Source organism: Momordica charantia (genome assembly GCF_013281855.1).
Source record: "Momordica charantia cultivar OHB3-1 chromosome 8 unlocalized genomic scaffold, Mcharantia_2.0 BLBB01000008.1, whole genome shotgun sequence".
Lineage (NCBI taxonomy): Eukaryota > Viridiplantae > Streptophyta > Magnoliopsida > Cucurbitales > Cucurbitaceae > Momordica > Momordica charantia.
In genome coordinates this window covers 19,888,296-19,915,128 of record NW_028275166.1, presented here as the reverse complement: position 1 = coordinate 19,915,128, position 26,833 = coordinate 19,888,296, and the positions used below count along the sequence as shown (strand labels likewise).

The window sequence follows — 26,833 nt, the reverse complement described above, 5'->3', positions numbered from 1 at the left end:
CATATAGGAAAAATGTTCAAATAACATGTCTATCCTATAACTGTTTTTTTTTTCAATAGGATGAACAATTAAGAACTTCTCTTAAATGACCTAACTCCACTTTGAAACTTATGTCAAATCATAAAATCATAAATTATCATACCATGTAAGTTTATCATAAATTAATTTTAACATTCATTAACCAGAAATAACTAATTCCACTTGTAAGTTTATCATAAATTAATTTTAACATTCATTAACCAAAAATAAAATACATTTGAACATATTAAAACATTAAAACATGAGACTAAATTAAAACTTTTTAAACGATAAAAACTAAATTGAAAATGATCACACTACAAATTAACTAAATTAACGCCTAATATGAAAATTATCACACTATAAATTGGCTGTGGAGAGAAGGAATGTATGTAGTAGAAAAGGGAAAAAAAAAATTAAAAATAGAAAATAATACACTAACATCAAATTGATACAATACAACACTTGGCTTGTGGAGCTCTTTCCTCGACTTTCTAAGTATTAATGCACCAACTTTTGAGGCCCATATGGTATTGGAAAATAGTAATACAACGCCTTCTGAAAAATTAAAATATTAATTTCAAATCAATACAACACTAAACTTATCCATACATTTGAGATACTTCAACTAGAAGTTATTAACAAGAGGAATACAAATTTAAGGCCAATTTCAATATGACAATTTATACTCAGCTTTTTACTTTATTCAAGTATGGAAGTTCAAAGTTAGATGTTTGAGTTTTGAAACATGATTTTTATTGGATGATTAATATAAAATGATAAGAACTAAAATAATTTTAAGAATAACAGTTTAGGCCAATGCAAAACATTAATTAGTTAAAGTTGCAAGGCTAAAAATATGGATGATTTATTACCTTTACTGGGAGGCGATATTGTTGTGCTCCATTACGTGTAAGAAAACTTGAGGAGGATCTTCTCTGTGGTATAGATGTGAGAAAAGGCCAAATTAACACCAAACATTATAACAAAAACCAAAAAACTTGATGTATTATAAAACATACATAATAATTCGGCAGAAAGGTATACTCTTCTTATGACGATCGATTATTTAATAGATGGTTGACTAGTTGTAGTTGTACTTGTAGTAGGTATTGAGTGGTCGGCAGACATGCAAAACATGCCAACATCAGCCTCAATACCCGCCATAATCTACATATGTAGCTTTAATACATGGTCGTGTTAGTACATTAACATACATATTCTAAGTCAAGTCATTCATTGATTTGGTTAAATAATCGACAGTAGAATAATAAAAATGACCAAAATGATTGTTTTATTTTTAGTTTAAGAACTAAAAGACTTAAGGATTTAAGGCATTCTTCTCAGCAAAAAATTATTGCAGAGGGATAATGGCTAGAAGGATTTGGAAGTTTTCAAATTTATAGAAAATTGATATATATATACAGAAGAAAAATGAAAACAAAAATATCATACGAAGACAATCCCACCTATGAGAATCTTAAAAACTCAGTGATAGGTTGAGGAGGACTTCCCAAAGTGCCGATATAGGCCTCTTAAGATGGCAATTTATCCTGAAATACTTGGATATAATAACATTCTTATTTCTTGTTTTCGTAATTAGTTATTATTAACGTACTTGTTTCTAATATTTTGAGAGACAACGTAGCAGATAGGTTCTCTACCTCCTCCAATAGTCAGGTTATATTACTGTGGTGCTCCATCATTATTATAAAACAACATCAACAGAAGATAATAATGCCATTGGAAATAAACAAGTACAAAGTAAGAAAGATAATGAATAGAATGGCTAATAACGGACCTTTCTTTTGCTTCTTGAAACGTACAACTTGAAGCAACAGCCAAAAGTTCGCCTCCGCAGTTGTAAGATAAGGAAGCCACACTATTTGGAAATCTAGGCAACTGAAACCAAATGAACAAAGTTACCAGCTAAGTTTGCCATAGTGATGAGAGAACAAAACGAAGCTTCCACAAAGACAAGAGAACAAAACTCATGACGAGGGAGAAGACAATGAAACCAAATAAAGGTACAAAGACGTGCAAGAAAAATTTCCCAAAATCTCGAGACCCTACAATCAGGACAAAGAACAACCAGATGCAATAATGACAAAATGGAAGCTATCTCAGACTCCTCTGAAAACATAAAATCAAAAGAGGGGGACCCTCCTTCACCATCCTTTATTATTAGAAGCCAAGTTAATACCAAATATCTCAAAAATCTTCTCTAGATATTCTGAACAAAGTGATATCTGTAATGATCCACGTCTTCCGGCGCCCGCCTAATACACGACACGCTACCAAGGGCTAACACGAAAGAGGAAGTTCTTAGGACAAAATCCAACGTGTTGACCCTTCGCCTTCCCAAGGCTATGGGCCAAGAGAAAAGTCACCTTATGGATGATAACCAAGAGAAAGAGGGACGAACAATCAAAGTGTAGAAAATATATTTGTAGGAGAAAAATCTGCAAGGAATTTAGGTTCCAAACGTGAGAGTTGCTATGAGAAAGGACAAATATCATGCGACAACAAAGAAGCAAAAATAAATACGAACTCAAGATTATAAAGGGTCTCCTAAAATGAAAGTAAGTTATGAGAGAGGGAAGGTAATTGTTCCAAGAAGGGAAAGCTAAGATACCAAAACTGAAGAAACAAAAGCAATAACATGAAGTTGGCCAAAGGCTTTCAGCTTTTTCCTTTCTAGCCGAAGCACCCAAAACACTACACTGACCCTTTTTTTTTTAATAAGAAACAAAGAGGGCATATTCAAAACCAAACTCAGAAAAGGGGAAACACAACCTAAAGGCGGAGGGTAGAGAGAACCCTCCCCTAAAAACTATACAATCACGACGTTCAAATCTTGTGGATAGAAGCCCACCAAGAAGCCGTATGCTTAATATTCACACAAAAAGAATTTACCAAAGCCACTTTTTCTTCAAAAATTCTGTCATTTCTCTCTTTCCATAGTAGCCAAAGGAACACTCAAAACTTGATAAAATCCACCTCATGACACATACCCTCAAAACCTTAGCTTAATCCTTCATACCTTGACCATAAAGGCATCAAGAAGAGGTGGATAAAGGGAGGATGCTTGCCTTACACCCGAAAGTCTAGTGATCAAATCCACCTCATGACTCCGTAATGATCCCTGTCACCATTAATTTCTTCTGGTTTATTTTGAGTCCCAAGCAAACCCAAAGACTTTGACCCAATTAAAGAGATTAGAGAATTTCTATTTTTCATAAACAGATATAAGGAACGTGTCATGTCATGGATAACATGAGCATTAACTCTACCAATCTCAAAGCCTTCTATCGACCAAGAGGAGGCAGGTGCCTAGGCATGCTTTTCAAAATGTCATTGGTGGGGCACACCTCTATGCTTCATGCTCTTCATTTATATATATTTTTAAAAAATTTACAATGAAATTACAAAAGAAAAAACAAATTCTATCCAATGAAGTTACAAAAAAACTTCTCCAGTTGGATACGAGAGAATTCAAGCAGTAGTTAAGGAAATGATTTACATATTTGCACCAAGATAAAGCTAAAAACAATATAGAGTCGATTACATGTTGATGTTGATGTTGAAGATCAATATCTTTGAAAGTTCTGGACTTCCTCTTTTTCACGATAATCCAAATGAAAGCTTTGTTGATGTTCATCCATAAAATTGCTTTCTCATGCTTGAAAGGATGGTGAATAAAGATAGATTCTAGCTATTCCTTGATGTTGCTTGGAAGGCCCAGCTGCCGAAAGCAGATAGGAAAAAAGACCATATTGAAAAATGGCAAAACATGAAAAAACTCGTTTCTTTAAACACTATTACAGAATAAGCACTACTTTCTAATCTTTCAATATTTTAATATTCACAAAAGTTGTCCACCAAAATAGAAACCTCTTGTTTATCTTTCTTGCTTCGCACCTAAACCCTATTGGGCTATTGTGCTTTAGTGCACCTCATGCTTTGAAAAACACTGGTCAAGAAAAAGGTTCAGGAGAGTACGAGAGAGAGGAGAGTGAGACGGATGGCTTGGTAGTACCATCCATCCTAAAGAGTCCTGAGAATAAGAAAACAATATTTTTTTATATATTCCTGAGTGTCCGGGCCAACTTGCGCACCCTCGACTAATCTCACGAGACAACCGTCTGACCGTACCATTTGATTGCCAAGGATTAGGAAACACATAAGAATTTAATTCCTAGGTAGGTGGCCATCAAAGGTTTGAACTCATTCCCTCTAAATCCTTTTGATATAAGAAAACAACTTTAACAACGACAAAAATGAATTAAACTGGATAAATAATAATTGGTACCTCAAGTAGTCTTCTCTTGCTGTGGAAATCCCACATACTGACAAAGCCTTCATTATCACCCGTAGCAAAAGCACCGTGGTGTCTAAATGAAAATATAAAATCAGAATAACGTAGCAAAAGATGTTGCCCAAATGAACAGGAAAGGAATGATAATGCATACATTGGATTAAACGCAATAGCATTCACAGACTCCAAATGGTTTCTTCTAGCCTTTGACTTTGGGTGACACCAGAAAATATATCTGCTCAAAATAAAAGGAATAATGCGTAAGAATTATGCACTCCAAATATAATTACAGAAGGCCAAAAAATGGCCGAGGAAAATCATAACTATTTTTCTTTGCCACTACGAAAAATATAAAGAATATAAATAAGAATACAAAACAAATGCCAAGTTATCATGAAAATTAAAGGTACGCCATGGTTCTGGAGAGCTTAGGCATTTATTTTGTCAGGTACAGTATATTAAATTTCTTTTTCAATAGGAAAGTATATTTAATTTAATTCTTTTTGTGTAATAGAAAGCTGCTTAGCATGATATAGCAATGCAACTTTTCAGCAGCCAAACAAATAACTCAAATTTCATAAAGGTTCAGCTTAAACATGACACAAAAAATATGCACTAGATAACACAATTGACATTCGAATACATGCACAATACGAAAACACCCTGGTCGAAATGTTCTATCAAAATAGTTCTTAAACATGAAAGCAATTCTTTGACTGGCAAAACCCTTTTGACAGGTTGATTAATTATTCTGGAACTTTTCCATGAAAATCTTAAGCCTTTGCAACTGCAAACTTCAAAAGGATCTAACTAATTTGACCTAAAAAGGAAATGTTCCTAAATGATCAAATTTTTCTTGCGGTCCCCACCCAGTAAAAGGTCTCGACACCACAGACAGATGGCCGGAAAGGAGTCTTTTCACTCGTCTCTTTCTCCTCAAGCCAGCGTAACGCATAACTAGAATGAGAAGGCATTAATCATCTAAACGTGTGGTGCCATGTTGCTTCAGGTGCTAGCATTATGACCTCAATTTGATCAACTTTACTTGTGGCATCCTAATAATACCTCTATCGTTCTAACTAGGATTATGACAGGCTGAGGCTGCACTGTGGGGCTTGAGTTCTTTGGAGGAACAAATCAAGAACGTTTCTATGCATATTGCAATAGTTTGAAACCAGAGAGTAATAGAAGACTCTTGAAGATAAACACATAGGGAGATAGATCACTTTTTGGATACTACATACTACATATATAAGGACTCTAATTGGAATGCTTACATTCGGTCTCTCGTAATTGCTTTGCAAGTTGCATTTTTAATTACCGCTAATTGGAGCTATTCTGATAAATCCTTGGGCAGAGGTTAAGTTGATTATGATAGGAATGACCCTTAGGGTAATAAAGGGATATTATTAGGGTATTGAGGGTAACTTAGTAATTAGATAGGAAAGTTGTTAGGGAGTGTTGTTATAAATAGAATGGAGGTGTAAGAATGAAGGTATCCAATTAGTGAGAGTGGTTTTGGCTTTGAGTGAGAATACTCAAGAGAGGGAAGGTCCAAGTACCTCGAGTACTTGGTAGCTATTGTAGTTCGTTTATCTTTTATCCTTCAATATATTTGGAGGTTCTATCAGATTCCTTACCCCTCTCCTCTTTTGTACTCTGTTTCATCTTTTTTTTTTTTTTGATATCTGTGAGTGTCCGGGCCAGCTTACGCGCACCTCAACTAATCTCACGGGGCAACCGCCTGATACTCTGTTTCATCTTTTGAAACTAAAAGCTTCACTGAACAGTTTCTTATTAAAAGAAAAGAAAATTCCTCTTTGAATTATAGGTTCAGAACATGGTGGTCCTTGGGATATTTTATCATATGAATATTCTGATGTCAACTATTGTAGGGGTCAGGTGGTATGTAATCGTGTTGCCCATAAAGTTAAAATTACCAAAAAAAACATTCATTTAGCTTCCAGAAAAAACATGGCAACACTTCAAATAGTTTTCTAAAAATAGTTCTTCAAAGTAGTCTTGTGTAAAAGCCCCAAGGAGCAGCCCAGTTGGCAAAGGCTTGGGTCTCTTGGTCATACTGGCTTAGAGGTCTCAAGTTCGAATCTTCTAGTGAGCTTAATACCAAAAACCCTTGATATCTCCCGAGTCCAGGCCTTGGGATAGGTGCGGGTGCCCTTGGGTATAGGGGAGCAAAGCTCCGACTCCCAGTTATCAAAAAAAAAAAATGTAGTCTTGTGTAAATAGTTCTCAAAAAATACCTTTAAACTAGTTATAAGTCCATTTCACACACTAAACTAAATGAAATTGAACTCGACGCTAAAATATTACTTTATTGTAGTGCTCTGGGAGAATACGATAGAGCTACCATGCTATATACTAACTTGAACAAGTTTAATGTATAATTTAAGCAATAAGCATGCACATCCACGTAGGTCAGGGATAGAAAAAGCTTCAGGGTACTATGATAAAAACCTAATGTCATCTGCTCGGTCCAGACAAGAAATCTCTAAAGCTACACGTCCATCCACTGATCCAACTGCATGTCCTGCAAGGAAAATTATTCTAAGGTCAACATAATCAGAGCAAAAATTGACCTGATGTTGATTAATTAAGTTTTAACACAAAGTACATATTACCCAAAAAAAAAAAAAAAAGAAAGCTGTATCTTTCAACAATCAACTATTTAGCAAAAAATTATCTGGAAGAAACTACAAATTTGTTTATATATATAAAAAAAAAAAAAAAAGCAATCCTGTCTCATAGTCCACTTTTTCCAAATAATAAGATTCCAACAAAAAGGAACAACAATGTCTTTATAACATGCCGATCATCTTAACCTACCTTCGCAATAAGGAACTGAGCTAACACAAGCAACTGGAACTTTCATACAAGAATCTTTCAGTTGAATTGGTTTCTCTAGGCTACGTAAGTCGAATGAATATACACACACTCCAGTAGCCACAATCAAATTAAATCCAGAGAGAGACATGGACACCACATCTGAACCCATATTTCTTACAATTGACAGAGCTTTTACTGTACGTGTGTCCCACAACAGTATCTTTCCATCCAAACCAGCTGATACTATTTGGCCTACAAAAACAAAGAGAGCAGATTCTTTAGAACGCAAGGACACAGTGATAGAACCTATAAAACAGATCCTATCCAAGTAAGGTCGTTAAAGAGAGTAGATTCTGTTCAATACCAAAGTAAGAAAGGACCTCAAAAACTTTTCTGAACACAGAATTTATATGTGCAACCATCACAATCATAATGCAGCACAAGGCGGTTTGCAAGCTTTTGTAAATAAATATCCTATACGATAGCTATTCCTTTTATAAAAAGCACTGCTCATTGGCTTGGGTTTTTCTCCCCTCTTTGTACATTTCATTTATCAATGAAATACATGTCTCTTCCAAAAATAATAATAATAATAAGAAAAGATCCTATACAATAGCATTTTGCTAATTACTGAGATGCTGTTATTTTTGCTTATTGGTTTTTTCTGAGTTAGTTTCCTTGAATATCTCTTGAATTATTTCAATAAAGAGTTTATTTTTTTGTTAAAAAAAAGAAAAAAAAAATATACAAGTTAAAGGACATAACAAGCTGTATGATCGTCAATACTCTTGCAGGAGAACAGAGACTACCATTTTCTTCATAATATTTGGGAACTTTTTATGTCACAGATCTGTTCTGTTGAATTTTTATGCAAAAGTAATCTAGCAACATCTACAAGCACAAATATAGCAAGAGAGGAAGAAAATTATTTATAAGAAAACCATCTTGTTCCAAAGAAGGACAGAGTGGAGAAGTGAGATCTCCATCCGATCAGTCTTATTACCATCACTTACAAGATTTTAGCAAAAGTGTTAGCAGAAAGACTCAACAAGGTTATCTCATCCACTATTTCTTGTAATCAGAGCGCTTTTATAAGTGGAAGGCAGATTCTCAACCTTGTTCTCATTGCAAATGAAGTGGTAAATGATTATCGATGTAGAAAGAAGAGAGGTTGGGTTTTGAAACTGGATAAGGAAAAAGTTTTAGACAAAGTAGATTGGAACTTTCTCTTGGAGGTTCGGAAGTGGATTGAGTGGATTAATGGTTGCATTAGGGGCAACAATTTTTCGGTTTTTTATCAATGTGAAATCGAGAGGAGAATTAAAGCTTCGAGAGGTTTGAGACAAGGAGACCGCCTTTCTCCTTTTCTATTCATTTTGATCAGTGATGTGCTTAGTATTTTGTTAGACAACATATACCTAAAGGGAGTCTTTGAGGGTTTTGTAGTTGGGAGGGATTCGATACATGTCTCCCAGTTACAGTTTGCCGACAACACACTATTGTTTTGCAAAGATGATGATGGGATGCTCAAGATCCTTTTTGATGCTGTTACGGCTTTGAGTGGTTGTCAGATCTTAAAGTTAATTGGGAGAAATCGTCGTTGTGTGGTATCAACATGGAAGATCAAAGGGTAGAGCAAGTTGCAAATTCCTTCTGTTGTAAAGTTGAACACCTTCCAATTATATATTTGGGTTTGCCTCTAGGAGGAAATCCTAAACTTGATTCGTTTTGGGCTCCAATCTAGGAAAGAATCTCTAAGAAGCTTGAACGTTGGAGGAGGTAACACTTATCAAAAGGTGGAAGATTGACTTTGTGCCAACATGTTCTTGGAAGCATCCCCTTTATTATCTTTCCATTTTTCAGGTTCCAATGAGGATCAGAAAACAAATTGAGCAGAAGATCCGTTCCTTCTTGTGGGGTGACTCCTCGGAAGCTTCATTGAGACACTTAGTTCGTTGGGACATTGCTTCTCTCCCTAGGGAAGCTAGTGGTTTGGGCATTGGCTGTATTCTTAAGCGAAACAGCGCGCTTTTATCTAAATGTGGCGTAGGGTGGTGGCCAGCTTATATGGTTCTGATTGTTTTAATTGGAATGCAATGCCTAAAATTCATGATTCAGGCCGTAGTCCTTGGAACAAAATCAACAATCAGTGGCTCAAGGTGGAGAAATTCTCTATTTTCAAATTAGGAAACGGTAAAAGAACGCTTTTTTGGCACCATTTGTGGATTGGTGAATCTCCTGTCATGGTAAGATTTCCTTCTATTTATAATATCTCGTCGTCTCCCTTTACTTCGGTTTCGGATGCTTGGGGTAGGGAGTCCTCTTCTTGGAATATTGTTACCATAAGGGGGTTGAAAGATGAAGAGTTTTCGGAGTTTTCGGAGTTACTATCATGTATTTCTTCCGTTACTCTTTCTGAAGAAAGTGATGCTCGTCGATGGAGCTTGGAAAATTCGAGACTTTTCTCAGTTTCCTCTCTTTGTAAGCTCGGAGGAGCTGATTTGCGATTTTCAAAAGCTCATTTATCTTCTCTTTGGAGTTCGGCCAGCCGAAAACGTGTAAACTTGTTAACTTGGATTCCCCTTCACGGCAAGGTTAATACAGCTGAGGTTCTACAAAAGAAGTCCCCTTATACGGCTTTACAGCCATCCATTTGTTTTTTATGTGCTGAACAGGGAGAACTTGAATCATGTGTTTTTCTTCTGTCCATATGCTTCTACATGTTGGTTTTCCTTCTTCCAGATGTTCAATTTGGCTTGGATTTGGGATGCTGTGGCTGCTAGAAACATTTTTCAGATTCTCCATAGAGTTAGATTGGAGCCTAAAGCTAATCTACTATGGATAATGGTTTTAAGGCGATTATTTCAGAGTTATGATTTGAAAGGAACCAAAGGATTTTCAAAGATTCCAGCCGTTCGTCAGTTGACTGCTTCAATATTATCAAATTTAAAGCTTCTCAATGGTGTGCTCTTTCCGATTCTTTCTTCCCCTATTCTCCTAATTTGATTTGTATGAATTGGGAGGCTTTTATAACTCCATTGTAGTTTTGTTCTGTTTTTATGCTTTCTCTTTTCACTCCTTGAACAATTTTGTTCCTTTTCATTTATCAATGAAAAGTTCGTATCTTGTTCAAAAAAAAAAATAAAATCATTGGCTTATGGCACACAAATGACAAGCTCTGGATATGCCTTGCATCAACCAACCTAATGAAAAAAAAAAACTATAGTCTATAATTACATATTAATGAAAAGGAACAGATGGAATAATGATAGTTCCAGTATGGAGTTTGCTAAATTTTTAAGAGAATAGCTCAATGAGACTCAAGGTTCAAGTTCTAAAGGAAAATATAATACAGAAATTCACATGCATACTAAAAGCAAAATATAATTTCAGACATTTTCAATAATCTACCAAAAAGTAACTTATATGTATATAAACCATGTAAGTTATACTTATATCAAGGGGTAAAGTAACTTGAACTCAAAAATAATAAAAAATAAAATAAAATAGGTCGTAAAGTAGCTTACATGTTCGACCAGAATATCCAATATGGGTTGCAATATCATCATGCTTCCCAATGGTATCCAAAATTCCTGATTGCAAGTCATACCTAGAAAAGTTTTGTTGAGAGCCATTAACCATCACATAATGCTGCTATCATAAAACAGAACTTTTATCTTTATGCCACACCGCACGGAAAGGTAAAAAGAAGTACATGGAAATTTTTTAAGTTAACACTCAAGCAGGTCATGAACAGCAACGATAATAACTTTTTTAGAAACTATTGCAGGATAAAGTAACATAACCCAAAATACTAGTAATTTTTCTATTTTCCTCTTTTTGTTATAATACAATGTATTTATTTACATTAAACAAATAAATAATAGGTAGGATAATGCAAATAAGCATCCTCTTAGGAAATCAACCTACACATAATTTGACCATCTAGTTTGGAAAGAGACAAAAGGGGAAAAAACAGTATTTTTAATTAAGAACTTAGCTCTTTCCTAAACATTTTTTAAATCCTCACTTTTAAATTCAAATTCAGAGACTTGCCTTTCCTATCCAATTAAATGGGCAGAAAACCAGTGTACAATTCAGGTATAATTGCTTTAAAACATGGCATAGTCTTGTAAGTTCAACATCCAAAAATTTCAATCTGCACCACATTTTCAAGATAAGCAAGCATGTGATATCTCGTAACATCGACCCAGAAGAATTCAACAGTCAAAGTTTGTTCATCGAACCCCCAAACCTCCTTATGAAGCCATCAGAACCAGCGCTGAATGCCACCGACTCGTCCTGGAAGCAACAATCCAGAAGCGCAGCTTCGGAGGGAGCTTCAAGTCTGAGCGCAGAACTATCCACATCGTACAAGCGAAGACTCTGCGCAAAAGAACCAGAACTTCATTCAAAGTGAAGGAGAAGAAATGACACAAGTGTTAAACAAATTTCCAACACCAAAATGATCACTAACAGAGTCCCAGGAGGAAACAATGAGATTATTTGAATGGGGAGCGAATTGAATTGTGGAAATGGCATCTTGAAAATCCAGTAAAACCCTGTTCATTTCCATACCCGAGGACCGAGCTTAGTCCATCAAAAGAGGCGGGAAATGAAGGAATTGAACGAAATTTGAGTTGAATTTGGATAAAGACGAGCAGAGTGAAGAACACCGAGAATAATCCGAGCCGTTCGTTGTAGTATACTGAAGCGATTTTCGAAGCCCTAACCCGTTTTCTTCCTATAAATATATATTGTTATGTAAGATTTCTAACACGACGAGGATCCGTGGCGCAATGGTAGCGCGTCTGACTCCAGATCAGAAGGTTGCGTGTTCGATTCACGTCGGGTTCAATTTTCGGTTTTATTCCTGGATTTTTTCATCCCAAAATAACCAATCAATACGTACGTCAACATTACATAACGTTTCTGTTTGTCGGAAAAAAGAAAAAAGCAATGTTTATTCTAATACCAATTTTTAAATATTTTATTTAAATCTCATTTTTATGAACTTTTAAATTCAAAAAATTTAAATGATACGGCAACTTATATTAATTTTTTATTAGTTTTGCACACATGGCTTTTTTCTTTCCTTTTTTCTCTCTCACCCCTTATCCTTCCTTTCTTCTTCTCATTCTCCGGCAGCCTTCTCCTTTCTATTTTCTTCTTTTCTCAAGCTCCAGCGAGGGACACCACCGACCTCTAGTCATCGTCGTAGTACTCCCTCCCTTCATTGTCGCTCTCCCTCCTTCGAGATCTAATATGGCTTGTTCTATACCTGGTCAGGGACGGATGCACGTTGGGTCTAAAGAGCCCCTCAACTTCATAATGTATTCTTTTAATATATAAGTTGTGTCTAAGTGGTTAGGAAGTTGCCTAGTGCTGTAAAAATAATAATTATTATTATTATTATTATTATAACAATGATTCTTTGTGAGAAAAATATGGAGTGATATTTTACTTTTTTTTTTTTTGAATTGTGTAGTGATATTGTACATAAAAAAATATATATATTATAAACTTTTTAGTATTTTTTCTCTTTAATTATGAAAAAAATCAGCAGTGATATTATAGAAATAATATATATATATATTATTATTATGTTATGTTATAAACTTTTTAGTTTCTTTAAAAAATTGATATTTTTTAGTGTTAAATACAAATGGAAATGAATAAAAAATAAAAGATCTAACTAGCTTACTAAAATATTATTCTATTTTTAAAGTTTCAAATTTTTGGATCTTAGAAATTAAAACAATTAAGGGAGATGACACAAAGACGTTTTTAACGTGGTTCGGTTTCTCAACCTACCCTACGAGACCACGCCCAGAGAATAAGATTAACAATTAAAAGTTAGTACAATTTACAATCAATATTGACTTATGCATAAAAGAACTATCTTCTTAAATCATACTGCAATACTTGATCGACTCCTCCTTCAATTGAATCTTTTCAAACACAAGGTCTCCTTGACTTTTTAGTATTCTTTTTCTTTAATTATGAAAAAAGTCAGCAGTGATATTATAGAAATAATAATAATAATATATATGTTATAAACTTTTTAGTTTCTTTAAAAAATTGATATTCTTTTAGTGTTAAATACGAATGGAAATGAATAAAAAATAAAAGATCTAACTAGCTTTACTAAAATATTATTCTATTTTTAAAGTTTCAAACTTTTTTATCTTAGAAATTAAAACAATTAAGCGAGATGACACAAAGACGTTTTTAACGTGGTTCGGTTTCCCAACCTACTCCACGAGATTACGACCAGAGAATAAGATTAATAATCAAAAGTTAGTACAATTTACAATCAATATTGAGTTATGCATAAAAGAACTCCCTTCTTAAATCATACTACAATACTTGATCAACTCCTCTTCAATTGAATCTTTTGAAACACAAGCTCCCCTTGTGTGGTAGACCATCACTTGAACTCCCTTCAATAGTGGATGTGTCTTCTCCAATACTTGATAGAAATCTCACAAAAGAAAAATAACTCACAGAATTGCACTTATCGAATTACATAAAAATTATCTCTCAAAATTTTACACCATAAACAATGCTCGAACAATTTGAGAGAATAAAACAAACTTTGCTCCACATTCCTTCCTTGATATGTTCCAAGACTACCCAATAAATAGACAAGAAAAATTGACATGAGAAGAAAAGTGAATTTCTCACAATTTCAATTCAACCACAAATCTCTCCGTACAATTAAAATACAATTTTTATATAATCGATTAATAAAACATTCTAAGAAAGAAAACTAATCGTTGGAAACATTTAAGAGTTAAAATTCAAACATACAAATAAATTGAATTATACCCATAAAATAAATAGAGAAAATGATTAAATAAAACTTAATGTTTTTGTCAAAAATGCCAATAAATAAAATTCATTTTTCACGAATAGAAATGAATAAAAAATATTTTTAACTTCAGTAAATTATTTTATAAATAATTTATTGGCTAAAAATTCTATTATTCTTATAAAAAGATAAATTTTGATTTATTATTTCAATTTCATTATTTTTCTTCTATATTTACCTAGAAATTTTGTTCTATATGTCTTATTGCACAAAGTTAGTTGGATAAATAATAAGTTGTAGTAGTTCATAAACATTGACAGTTGTGTTTAATAGGTTCTTGAACTTTAAAAAATATCAAATGTGTCTCGTAACTTTCCTTTTTGCATCTAATAAATCCTTTAAATTTTATGTTTAATAAATCCTTAACCTATTAGACATTTTTTAAAGCTCAAGAATTTATTGGTTCAACTGACCTTACTTAACCGATTGTATTATTGTATCTTTTAGTTCAACGATTTATTAAGTTCATATTCTCTCTTAAAAAAAAAAGAAAAAATTTATTGGTTCAGAAACCTAATTATATATATGTGGACTTATTTGATGCAAAATTGTTTAATTTATTATAATTTTTTTTAAAGTTCAACCTATTAGACGTAGTATTGAAGCTTTAAGGGAAGAGCAGTTAACTTAACCAATTTAGTATCAAAATATATAAACTAAATACATATTGATGTGTTCGAATTATTTTTATACAATCTCTCGAACATAATGTTCTAGATCCACAATTTATAATTGTATTGTTCGAGACCAAGTTTGCTAAACATGTTTATTAAGTTTTGCATTAAGCCCCCTAAACGAAAATTTTGGATCCGACACTGCCTAGGGTGGTTGCGGTATGTAGGCGGCGGGTGGACGATAGGACTGAGAACAAGATGGTAGTATCGGGCATCTGCCAAAAGAGATATGTTTTAGATCTTGGAGGAGGGTGGGCATCGGTGAAGAGAGGAAGTACTACGACAGTTGGCACGGTGATGACTGAAAGGCCGGCGGAGACTGGGAGATTGACGGCGTCTAGGAGGTCTCCTTCGTTGGAGCTTAGGAAGAAGAAATAGGAAGTAGAAGTGAGCTGGAGAATGAGAATAAGAAAAGACGGAGAAGGGATGAGAGAGAAAGGTAGGGGCATGGAGGGAGAAAAAAAAAGAAGAAACCAGGGAAATTGGGGTTTTTGACCCCACCAATAGTTCAAATTGGATAAATGAACCCCTTTTTAAAAAACCTTGTATATGACCCCAACTTCCCTTAATTTTAACCTCTCTCCAAGCCAATTTACCATAGTACCCTCATGTTTAACCTCAAGTAAAACCCTAAACCCCATCTCGGACGTTTCCTAGCCCAACGAAAATTTCCACCCCATCTCGGACGTTTCCTTTGTCCTAAACCCTAAACCCCATCCCGGATTGAACGTTATCTCGGACGTTGGATGAGTCATCCACACCATCATCCATACGCTTCCAAGACTTTCTCTTCCATTGTTTCGTACTACGAAGTCATCGATCGCAAGGTTAGTGGTCTGGTAGATTAAAACAAAATTTTTAGAAACATCTGTTGTTCTGATATCATTATCGGTGCTATCTGAAGCAGCCATGTAGATCTAGGGTCATTTTCATGTTGTGCTTGCAGGACTGAGAAATTTGGGGAAAAAATCAATCTCTGATTCAATCCCGTATTCAATCCCGGATGAATTTGGTTCGGGATTTAATCCGGGATCGAGATGACGTTCTGCCTTCCATCTCGGATGTTTGTCCCGGATCGATATCAATCCCGGATGAGGCTGGAATGCCTTTCATCCCGGAACAAAATGGACCGGGATGGAAGGCAGAATGCAGACCCTTCGAAATTTCATTCTGCCTTCCATCCCGGACCTTATCCCGGTCCGTTAACAATACCCCTCTGAACTTCCCTTTTAGGTGGGCCCCATCGACAACCAACACTGGTCGAATACAAGCCAGAAACCCTCTAATCGATTGACCCAAAGCCATAAAGATATATTTGAAATATTTTCCATCTTTGAGTTCCAATTCGAAAATAGTACCTGGGTTCATGATTTTTAATGCTTCACCATAAGCTGGTAATAGACCGTATGACGATGCTGGATCCCCTTTAATAAGTCAAAGTGCTTCTTCACTGGACCGCCAAGCTTTGTCATAACTTAAATTCACACCATACTCCTTCCTCATGTCTTGTATTATGTCCTTCGGTCTATACGTGCGGGAGACATCTGTAAACTTGGCTTGGACAAGATGTCCGACCACCCAACTCTTGGCTTGCCTATGATCCTGTTTCAGAACTCCACCATTGCATGTATGGATGGTATAGTATTTTTTTTATCTTGAACATATTGCAGTCCCTCAGCTTTGTAGCTCGAAGTCTCCAGGTGCAACTAGTATCAACGCAGCGTAGTATATATAGTTCCGGTGTCGACTTTTCTACTTTAAACTGAAAATTCAGCCGCATTGCAACTAAATGCATTCTCAAACTCAACTCCTTCTTCGTATCAAATACTTCGCCCTCCTTAACATCATTTGTTCCAGAAGACTGTACCATGAGTTGCAACTTCTCATCATTAGGCTGTCCAATGAGACCATCACACCCCATTTGTTGGACCGCTGCTTCATCCCTACGAATCTCAGCTTATACCTGTTCCACATCGGGCTCAGACTCTTCATCAAGTGCATCGTCATAGTCATCATTCACAATTCTGCTTCATAGTCTCCTTCTTCTGACTCTCACAACGGGTCATATGATTCATCACTTTCATCTTGATTATCATTCCATAATCCCGACACATTCCAATCACATACCCTGTCATCTCCTAGGTTACATGGAATAACATCTGATTCCAATGGTGTTAAACCCGCTATATCATGACCTAAATGCCTATAATAGGGGTCTGGTTGTTGGGAAGAAGAGGGGTTCGATGATGAGGAAGGAAAAGAAGGCATGTACGTTTCATTCCCATGTACCTGCTTTGGCGTAGTAGATATGTATATAGGCAATTCAGATACATCCTCACCAGTTAAAAAAAAATTCAGGTCATCGTCATCAGTTATCTCCATTACACAAACTTTAGTTTTAAAATGATATATGCGTCTAATTATAATATCGAACTGAAGGGGGTTTGTATTACTCAATCTATACACGTGACCTAGAAATTCTCTGTACGTGGTTGTACTATTCACTGTCAATCCTCTCGTGCGACCACCAACGTAATCTTTTTCACTATCGTTCCATTCTCCACCAAATGTTACAAAAACACGAGGCATCCTGCAAATAGATAAAATCAAGTGAGATAAGAATATCGTCCAAAAAAAGTGGTAAAAAATAACAAAATACATGTCATCCCGAACCGTCTCGGACCTATCCCAGACCACAATGCTTCGAGATTGGTCTGGGATGTATCCCGGTTCATTCCCGAACCATCTTTCGATCTGGGATTGAACCTGGATTTGTTTGGGATTGAACATTCAATCCCGAATCTCGAAGCTTCAATCTCGGAACAATACTTGGTCCGGGATACCGACTGTATTTTTTTTCTTTTTTCAAGAAGCCAAGTGAAAATGTATGAATGGAAAATATTTCAAATCATTTCAGAAATTTTAATGTTAACGTACCTCTGACTCTTCAAATGTGTGAAAATGTGGGACAACGATTTTGGATAGTGTGGGGACAATGATCAAACACGTGGCAATGTTTCTTTAGAGGATTTTAAAAAACGTGATCTGTGAGGAGTTTTGATGGTGTGAAAATTTTGGACTGTTTCAAATTCAAAACATAAATAAAATATGAGGTTAAAAGTTTGGTGAAATGGTTGGGTGGAAGTTAATGGAGAGTTAATGCATCATAAATAAGAGTATATTCGTCTTTTCATTAAAGGTGGGTTCAAAATTAAGTAGAGGTGGAGTCAAAAATTAGGTTTTTTAAAAAGGGGTTCATTTATCCAATTTGAACTATTGGTAGGGTCAAAAACCCCAATTTCCCAAGAAACCATGTGCGCATTCATACGTTGCCACATCATTTAAATTTTTTGCCCTCCACCCTGCCAGAAAACTTTAGTTGCTAGACGAGATTTTGCAGACAAACGAATCGATACTCACTAAAAGAGAAAATAGAAATGGATGAAGCATGAAAACTCAACTGGATGGCGAGAAATGAAAATGTAAGCGGCAAAAAAAAGGACATAAGCGAAAAGAATGATGTCGACAACTCCATTGTCATTTTACGTCATTGTGCCGATAAATTTCTACTCCTAATGCTCTCTGATGAATCATAGTGAGATGGAGCAAAATTTTGAATTTGAAATGTAGTAAATCCAACCAAAAATTGACATCCTTAGTAGATATTTTTGTAATAAATTTCATTTTTTAGTATAATAATGAGTGAGTAAATTAAGATATAATGAAAATAATTTATTTGGGCCCACAATAATTAAAAGTTTAGAAAATCAAATTTGGAACATTAAATCTTTTACGATTAAATAAAAACAAACTAATTATAATAAAAATAAATGACATAAATAACGATAAATTTGATATTAGAGAAAAGTTTTAAATCCATAAATTTAAAACTGTAAAATTGAAAAACTTTAAACATTTGTGAAAATAAGTTTCCAAAACCGTCCGTCAAAGACATTATCTCAAATTCTTTTGTAGTTATAGTTTACATATTGTTTGGGGGTAAAAATACCTAGGACACGTGGAGGACGCCTATTGGTTCGAGTTCCAGAATGACTGACCTACGGAAGGTTCGAGCTGGTTTCAGATCGAACTCCAGAAATTCAGGGAATGTAAGGTTTGACCTGAAGTCTCGAAACTATTTCTAGCTAATCGGAAAAACCTCTACGCCATACACGTGTAAAGAACGAGCGGCCAGGATCATCTCGAAATTCGTAACGACGGAATACTCAAGTACTCCGACAGCCTGGCAGGTCGAAACACCTTCCACAACGGTCATATTTTCCCTGTGAATTAGAAGTCTCCACATGTCTAAAATTGAGTCGGATAACTTCTCTGCCAGATCGAGATCGGACCTGACAGAGAGGGGGCCAATGTTTGGGGGTAAAAATACCTGGGACATGTGGAGGACGCTCATTGGTGTTCAAGGAATAAAGTATCCCAAGTCCACCTCGAACCTGCCGAGGAGACTGGGTTCGCCCATCGACAAGGCTAAGTGTAAAAAGCCCCGGTCCGACCTGGAAGGGTTTGATCTGCTCAAACCCGACAGGTTAGACGTGAAAAAGGACAAAGGTAACAGCCGGTCGTGAGTACTGTCGGACCCGCCACCTATAAATAGAGGGCCTCATTTCCCGCTCAGGTATCGAATCTCACCTCGAACTTAATATTGAGTCTGACCTATACTGACTTGAGCGTCGGAGAGTTTGCCCTCTTGTGCAGGTTCACTCTTGAGTTTAGGTCAGCCGGGGACCGGGTTCGAGCTTGGTTCGTTTAATAGCATTGCGCAATTCTTTGCATAAATATTTGGCGCCGTCTGTGGGGAAAGACAATCTAAGTCATCCCGATCTAAAAGACGTGAACAAAAATGGTTCAGCCAGCAAACTCAACCAACACAGCAGACCGAAGAGCTCTAGTTGCCAACGATGGTCACCAGAGGGAAGTCGGGGCAGAAGTGGCAGAGGGGCAGATTCATGAAGGCCTTGGGACCGAACCTCTTCGTAGGTCGGCACGCATCATCACGCCCATCCTGCCACCGGCACATCCAAAACCGTCTAAGGCCAATCGCGGCCGAGGTGGTGCCTCGAGGAGAACCACTCGAGGAGCAGCCTCAGCTCCTACCAGGGAGAATTTTGACGCACTCCAAAAAGAAATGGAGACAATGCGCACTCAGATGCGCATTATGGAGGAGATATACAACGAAATGGTGCAAGCTGCAGGTGCTGGGTCTCGATCTGAAGACCGGGCGCCGTGCGACGAGGCGTGCGATCAAAGAGGTCTTCACCTCGATCCAGTTGATGAAGAGCACCCTGAAGGAAAAACAGCGACTCACCTCGCCACCATCAGGCAGAAAGAAGGTGAGACGCTGAGAGAATATGTCACAAGGTTCCAGGAGGAGCAGTTGAAGGTCGTGCACTGCTCCGATGACTCGGCCATGTGTTATTTCCTCAAAGGCCTGGCCGATGAGACCTTAACTGTGAAGCTCGGAGAAGAAGCCCCAGCCACTTTTGCCGAGGTCTTGCAAAAGGCGAAGAAGGTTAATGATGGGCAAGAGCTCCTCCGAACCAAAACTGGCCGACCAGAAAAGAAGATCGACCAGGGGAGGACTGGTAAGGACAAAGGAAAGGCTGATTCTAAATCCAAAGACAAGGGACCATCCTCCTCTAGCAGCCGAGCTGATTATCGAAGGTCGGATAGCAGTCACAACCGAAGCCGACCTTATGAGCGTTACACTCCGACCACCATCCCAATCTCTGAAATACTTACAAACATTGGGGAGACTGGGATGGAAAAGCTCCTCAAGCGACCTGAGAAGCTTCGAGGAGACCCAGAGAAGCGCAATAAAGATAAATATTGTCGTTTTCATCGTGATCACGACCATAATACGTCAAACTGCTGGGAACTTAAGCGTCAGATTGAAGACCTCATTCAAGATGGCTACTTCAAAAAATTCGTTGGCAAACCGAGGTCCAACTCGGTGGAAAAGAAAGAAGAGAGGAAGCGTTCGAGGATGCCACCTCACCGAGATGACCGACCTGCGGTCATCAATACCATTTTCGGAGGCCCAAGTGGGGGCCAATCTGGAAATAAAAGAAAGGAGCTAGCTCGCGAAGCCAGGCGCGAGGTGTGCGTCATCAGGGAGCAGAGACCGACCTTCTCCATTACCTTCAACGATGCCGACTTGGAGGGGGTCCATTTGCCCCATAATGACGCGCTTGTGATCGCTCCTCTCATCGATCACGTCCTGGTCCGAAGAGTACTGGTAGATGGAGGCGCATGTGCCAACATCTTGTCCCTTCCAACATATCATGCCTTGGGATGGACCAGGTCACAGTTGAAGAAGAGTCTGACACCCTTCGTTGGATTCTTTAGAGAATCGGTCTCTCCAGAAGGGTGTATTGACTTGCCGATCACGATTGGGCAAGATGATACACAAGTAACTCAGATGGCCGAGTTCGTCGTGATCGACGGCAGGTCGGCCTACAACGCCATCTTCGGGAGACCCATCATCCATTCGTTCTGGGCCGTTCCCTCAACACTTCATCAAGTCTTGAATACTCAACTCCTAAAGGAGTGGGCACGATCCGAGGAGAGCAGAAAACTTCAAGGGAGTGCTATGCCTCCGCGCTTAAAGGGTCATCAGTATGCGTCCTAGAAGGACAAGCCAACTGGGACGAGTTGCTGAAATCCGAGGCCGACCTACTGAAAGTGGGTAAAAGGGAGTTCTCAGCACCGACAGAGGAGCTCGAGCTTGTTCCTTTGCTTAGCCCCGAAAGACAAGTGAGCATAGGAACCAAGCTGGGGGCCACTGATAGGGAGGAGTTGATCAACTTCCTCAGATCCAACTCAGACGTCTTTGCATGGTCCCACGAGGATATGTCAGGCATCGACCAGAAAATCATGGTGCATCGCCTCAACATAGACGCATCATTCCGACCTGTAAAGCAAAAGAGAAGATCTGTAAATAGGGAGAGGAGAGATGTAATTGTTGAAGAAGTAAACAAACTTTTGAAAGCTGAATATATAAAAGAAATTATGTATCCCGAGTGGCTCTCTAATGTTATATTAGTTAAAAAAGCTAACGGAAAGTGGAGGATGTGTGTATATTTTACGAATTTAAATAAGGCATGCCTAAAAGACTGCTTCCCACTACCAAGGATTGACCAGCTCGTGGACGCAACGGCAGGGCATGAGCTGCTCACCTTCATGGATGCCTACTCCAGATACAATCAAATCAAAATGCATGTCCCAGATCAAGATCATACCGCTTTCATAACAGACCAAGGTCTGTATTGCTATAAGGTTATGTCCTTCGGTCTAAAAAATGCGGGGGCGACCTACCAAAGAATGGAGAACAAAATGTTCGCCAAGCAGATCGACCGGAATATGGAAGTGTATGTGGACGACATGCTTGTCAAGAGCAAGCAGTCAAAGTCGCATCTTTCCGATCTGACCGAAGCATTTGAAGTTCTCCGGAAGTATCAAATGAAGCTCAATCCAGCCAAGTGTGCCTTTGGAGTCTCCTCGGGGAAGTTCCTTGGTTTTATGGTAAACAACCGGGGGATCGAAGCCAACCCAGAGAAGATAAAGGCCGTGCTCGAGATGGAGGCACCCAAGACTCTGAAGCAGCTTCAGTGCCTCAATGGTAGGATTGCAGCCCTGAATAGATTCGTTTCGAGGTCAACAGATAAGTGCCTTCCTTTCTTCAAAGTCCTAAGAAGGAAAAGGCCTTTTGAATGGACGACAGAGTGCGAGCAAGCGTTGGAACATCTAAAGAACTACCTCTGCTCGGCACCTCCGCTCGCCAAGTCATTGCCAGGAGATAAGCTCCACTTGTACCTGGCAGTGTCCGACAGCGCTGTCAGCTCGGCCCTAATCAAGCAAGAGGGAGTACGCCAAGCACACACCGTCGTAGTGCTTACCAACTTGCCCCTGAAGAATATCTTCCATAAGCCAGAGACATCAGGGCGCCTGATGAAGTGGGCAATGGAGTTGAGCGAATACGAAATCCAGTTCGAACCCAGAACTGTGTTGAAAGGGCAAGCAATGGCAGATTTCATCGCAGAGCTCACCCCACCACCTCAGTCGGCCAAGTCTGACCTCCCGTGGACGATCTACGTTGACGGATCTTCCAATGAGAGAGGGTGCGAGGCAGGAATCCTCTTGCTCGCACCAGGTGGCGAGCGATTCGAGTATGCACTGCGGTTCAATTTTCGGACTTCAAATAATGAGGCTGAGTATGAAGCGCTTCTGGCAGGCCTGTGCGTTGCCAGAGGACTGGGGGCCATCCACGTCAAGGTCTTTAGTGACTCCCAGCTGGTCGTAAATCAGATTAAGGAGGAGTATCAAACGAAAAACTCCCGGATAGAAAAGTATCTAAGCAAAGTCAGATCGTACCTCGTCCAGTTCGAGACTTACGAGGTGAATCAAGTTCCAAGATCAGAAAATTCCAACGCAGATGCTTTAGCCAAACTGGCATCAGCATATGAGACCGACCTGGCCAGATCGGTCCCTGTCGAGATCCTGGATAATCCTTCAATCTTAGAGCCGTATTTGATGGAGGTTGACACTCTAGAACCCTCGTGGATGGATCCAATCGAGGAGTTTATCAAAGGAAATCCACTGCAAGTTTCAAAGGCGCATAAGAAGATGGCGCGAAAAGCAACTCGGTTCATACTCCGAGATGGAGCATTGTATCGACGAGAATTTTCCCTGATTCTCCTTAAGTGTGTAACTCCAGAAGATGGGAATTACATCATCAGAGAAATTCACGAAGGAGTATGCGGCAACCATTCAGGAGCCAGGTCGATATCGGCCAAGGTGGTCGGACAAGGGTATTACTGGCCCACCGTTGATCAGGATGCCAAGCAGTTTGTGAAAGCCTGCGATAACTGCTAGCGCTTTGCAAACATTATCCATCAGCTTCCCGAGCTGCTCACCCCCATCTCGGCCCCGTGGCCATTCGCACAATGGGGAGTAGATATCATAGGTCCTTTTCCTCTTGGCATAGGGCAAACCAAGTTCGCCGTTGTCGCTGTGGATTACTTCACCAAGTGGGCCGAGGCTGAGGCGCTCTCTCACATCACGGAGTCTAGAGTCATATCTTTCATATGGACGCACATTGTATGCCATTTCGGTATATCAAACGCTATTGTGATGGACAATGGAAAGCAGTTCGACAATGCAAAGTTCAAGGACTTTTGCAGGAAGCTGGGCATAAGCCATCTCAGTTCGTCCCCTGCGCATCCGAAAGCAAATTGGCAGGTTGAAGCGATAAATAAAATAATAAAACGAGGGCTCAAGATGAGATTGGACTCTAGGAAGGGGAGATGGGCCGAAGAGCTACCCAAGGTATTATGGTCATATCGGACCACCCCAAGAGAATCAACTGGCGAAACCCCATTCTCACTGACCTTTACCTCTGAAGTTGTCGTCCCAATCGAGATCGGCATGCCAACGGACAGGGTAGAGTAGTACGAGCCAACAAGGAACGAGGAAGAGCTACTTCTTAACCTTGATTTATTAGAAGAAAAAAGGGAAATGGCTCAGCTACGCTTAGCGGAGTATCAGAACAGAATGGCCAGACATTACAATGTCCGAGTTCGACCTCGAAGCTTCCAAGTCGGACATTTGGTCTTAAGGAAGATTCAGAGTCATGTGGGCACCCTTGACCCAGTTTGGGAGGGACTGTTCGAGGTTAAAGGCATAGTCCGACCTGGAACGTATATGCTGGCCGATCTGGAAGGAAATGTTCTTGCGCATCCGTGGAACGCAGAACACCTAAAGCGCTATTACCCTTGAAATGTCAAAATGGTCCTAAAATGGACTTGTAAAAATTTTCAAGGGGTTGAACTTTTAATAAACGGAGTTATTTAATTTCGTGACTCCGAGTTTGATCAGAAATTAAATAGGGGCCACAGACTCCCATAAGACTTAAAAACCGGCAAGGTAGTGTAAAAATTGATTAAATTCAATCCTCAAAGCCCACGGCTTCGAGGTGCGATGTTAAAATCAATTGTGAACCAAAATTCAATCCTTCAAAGTTAAAGGTGCGATGTGGAAGGTTCAAGAAATTCAATCCTCTAAACCCACGGGTTCGATGTGCGATGTAAATATTAATTATGGACTCAAAATTCAACCCTTTGAACGTTTAAGTTAAAGGTGCGATGTTAACAGTTCAAATTGTTTAATATTATCTTTTGGACTTCCGAGTTCGAGGAGAAATATTAAAGACCAGAGAAGGAAACTCTCAAATTCAAACCTTAAAAACAAACATAAGTAAAAGGGGCGATGTGGAAAGAGTTCCTTCCAAACTCAATCCTTTAAGCTTACGAGTTAGAGGTGCGAGATGAAATTATTCATATATGAGTTCAAATTTACAAAAGCAAGTTTAAAAGCTTAAATTTAAAAAAGCAAGTTTAAAAGCTTAAGGAAAAAGCAATAAAAGAAAAGACAGAGCTTGGTGTACAGAAGTGGAGAAACGAAGATTTCATTGATTAATGGACAGAGCCAAGGCTTGTATACCTTGCAACTCTGCCCAAAGACTTACAAAAAAAAAAAAAAAAACAACACAAAGAAACCTCAGCTACTCCCAAAATGAGAAGACAACTCACCTTGGGAGCCCAGAAGGTTAACCTACTACGATCCGCCCTGTTGTGAGGGGACTTCTTCTTGAGTGGTGCCGACCTCATTAGGCTTCTGGCTAGGAGCGTCATCCTCATCGAGGTCGGAGTAGTTAGAGTCCAGTTCCCTGACATACTTCTCCACCAGCGACTGGGGGCCTGGAGTATTGTTGGGCCTAGAGGCCCACTTTTCAGCGTACTTTCTCTTCAGATCGCTGATGAAGAGCAGGCATATCGGCAGCAATGCCCTTCATCAAGAACTTGAAGCCCACATTGCTGAAGTCCTTGGCAAACCCATCGAAGTCTGGGTGCTGCCTGAAAGCCTCCTCCAAAAGCGTCCCGTTGGTGAGGCGCTCCTTTGCCTCCTTGAGCTCGGCAGTAAGGCGCCCTAGCGAAGCATCCTTCTCCTCAAGGACTCGAGCCAGGTCGTTCTTCTCCTTAGGGAGCTGGAACTTCTCCTTCTCCAGCCTTTTAGTGATGGCATGGGCAGCTCGGAGGTGGGCCTTATGCCTCACATCCTCCCTCTTCAGCAGCTCGGCCTTGGCTTCTACCTCGGCCCTCAGGATATCCACCTCGCTCCGGGCCTTCAACAGCTCGCCCTTCAGCGTGGTGGCAGCCTCTAAGGTAACAGAGGAGTTCTCTCTCTCCTTCGTTGCCAAAGCCTCCCTTCCATCCAGCTCGGCCTTTATCATAATTGCCGAATGAATGGAAGCAATGAACGCCTGCGAAGACCGGGTGCACGAGAGTTAGTGTAACGACCCAAGATTTTTCCGTGCAACTCTAGGTCACATTAACTACCCAACTAATCAAATTAACGATAAACCAATCTCATGGAATAACATTCAACAACATTCGTGGACCACCTCACGAGGCAAGTTTATTAATCAATTCATATTAATCTAAACAAACGGAATAAAACTCAAATAGGCACCTAACCCGAAGCAAGTCTAATAACAAGGAAAAATCTCTCAATTATTCAAATGCAAATAAACCGTTTATTGGCCACAACATAAGGCCCTAACCAATGAATTAAACTAAACAGGAAAACTAAGCAGCCTATGGTCCTTGCTCGTCAGGTCTCCTTCGTCCCATCACCACGATCACCCACGAATCCTTCACCTAAAACAATCATTGTTGAGGGGGGGGGGGGTGAGTATATAAAATATACTCCGTAAGTAGCCCTCATCAAGCACACACACAACATCATGCCCATGACCATAAAGGAAACCATTCTTTTGGTAGTGTCGGCCCCTGACCATTTTTACCCAGAGCCCCGACACTAGTGCATCGACCCTTGACCATTTATACCCGAGGCCTCGATGTCTTACAATCTATTGGCCCTTGACCATTTATACCCAAGGCCCCAATAGTTCTCCCTTTCGAAAGACTCCTCGCATCGACCCCCGACCATTTATACCCGAGGCCTCGACGCTCATCTTTATCCAATATTGGCATATCGACCCCCGACCATTTATACCCGAGGCCTCGA

General features: G+C 38.9%; 1 protein-coding gene and 1 non-coding gene across 6 annotated transcripts; one reads left to right on the top strand and one right to left on the bottom strand.

Annotated features, from left to right (window-relative positions):
- Positions 1–208: 208 nt before the first annotated feature.
- On the bottom strand, positions 209–11,903 carry LOC111025428 (mitotic checkpoint protein BUB3.3). 5 transcript variants are annotated; one of them, XR_002603536.2, is made up of 11 exons: positions 11,658–11,903; positions 11,436–11,566; positions 10,708–10,790; positions 7,181–7,432; positions 6,812–6,884; positions 4,491–4,571; positions 4,331–4,412; positions 1,820–1,920; positions 1,041–1,200; positions 894–956; positions 209–576 (listed from the first exon to the last, which is right to left on the bottom strand). XR_002603536.2 is itself a non-coding variant. In XM_022303292.2 (10 exons), the coding sequence occupies exons 1-9, from the start codon at positions 11,754–11,756 to the stop codon at positions 896–898; spliced, it is 963 nt and encodes a 320-aa protein (XP_022158984.1). In that variant the 5' UTR covers positions 11,757–11,785; the 3' UTR covers positions 209–576; positions 894–895. The 5 variants fall into 5 exon arrangements, 1 of the variants encoding a protein (XP_022158984.1); XR_015792621.1 differs by having other exon boundaries at positions 1,041–1,188; positions 11,658–11,788; XR_015792622.1 differs by lacking the exon at positions 1,041–1,200 and adding an exon at positions 3,587–3,763 and having other exon boundaries at positions 11,658–11,787.
- A 62-nt stretch (positions 11,904–11,965) lies between these two features.
- On the top strand, positions 11,966–12,037 carry TRNAW-CCA (transfer RNA tryptophan (anticodon CCA)). Its single transcript has one exon. It is a non-coding gene; the product is annotated as a tRNA-Trp (tRNA).
- The last annotated feature ends 14,796 nt before the right edge of the window (positions 12,038–26,833 follow it).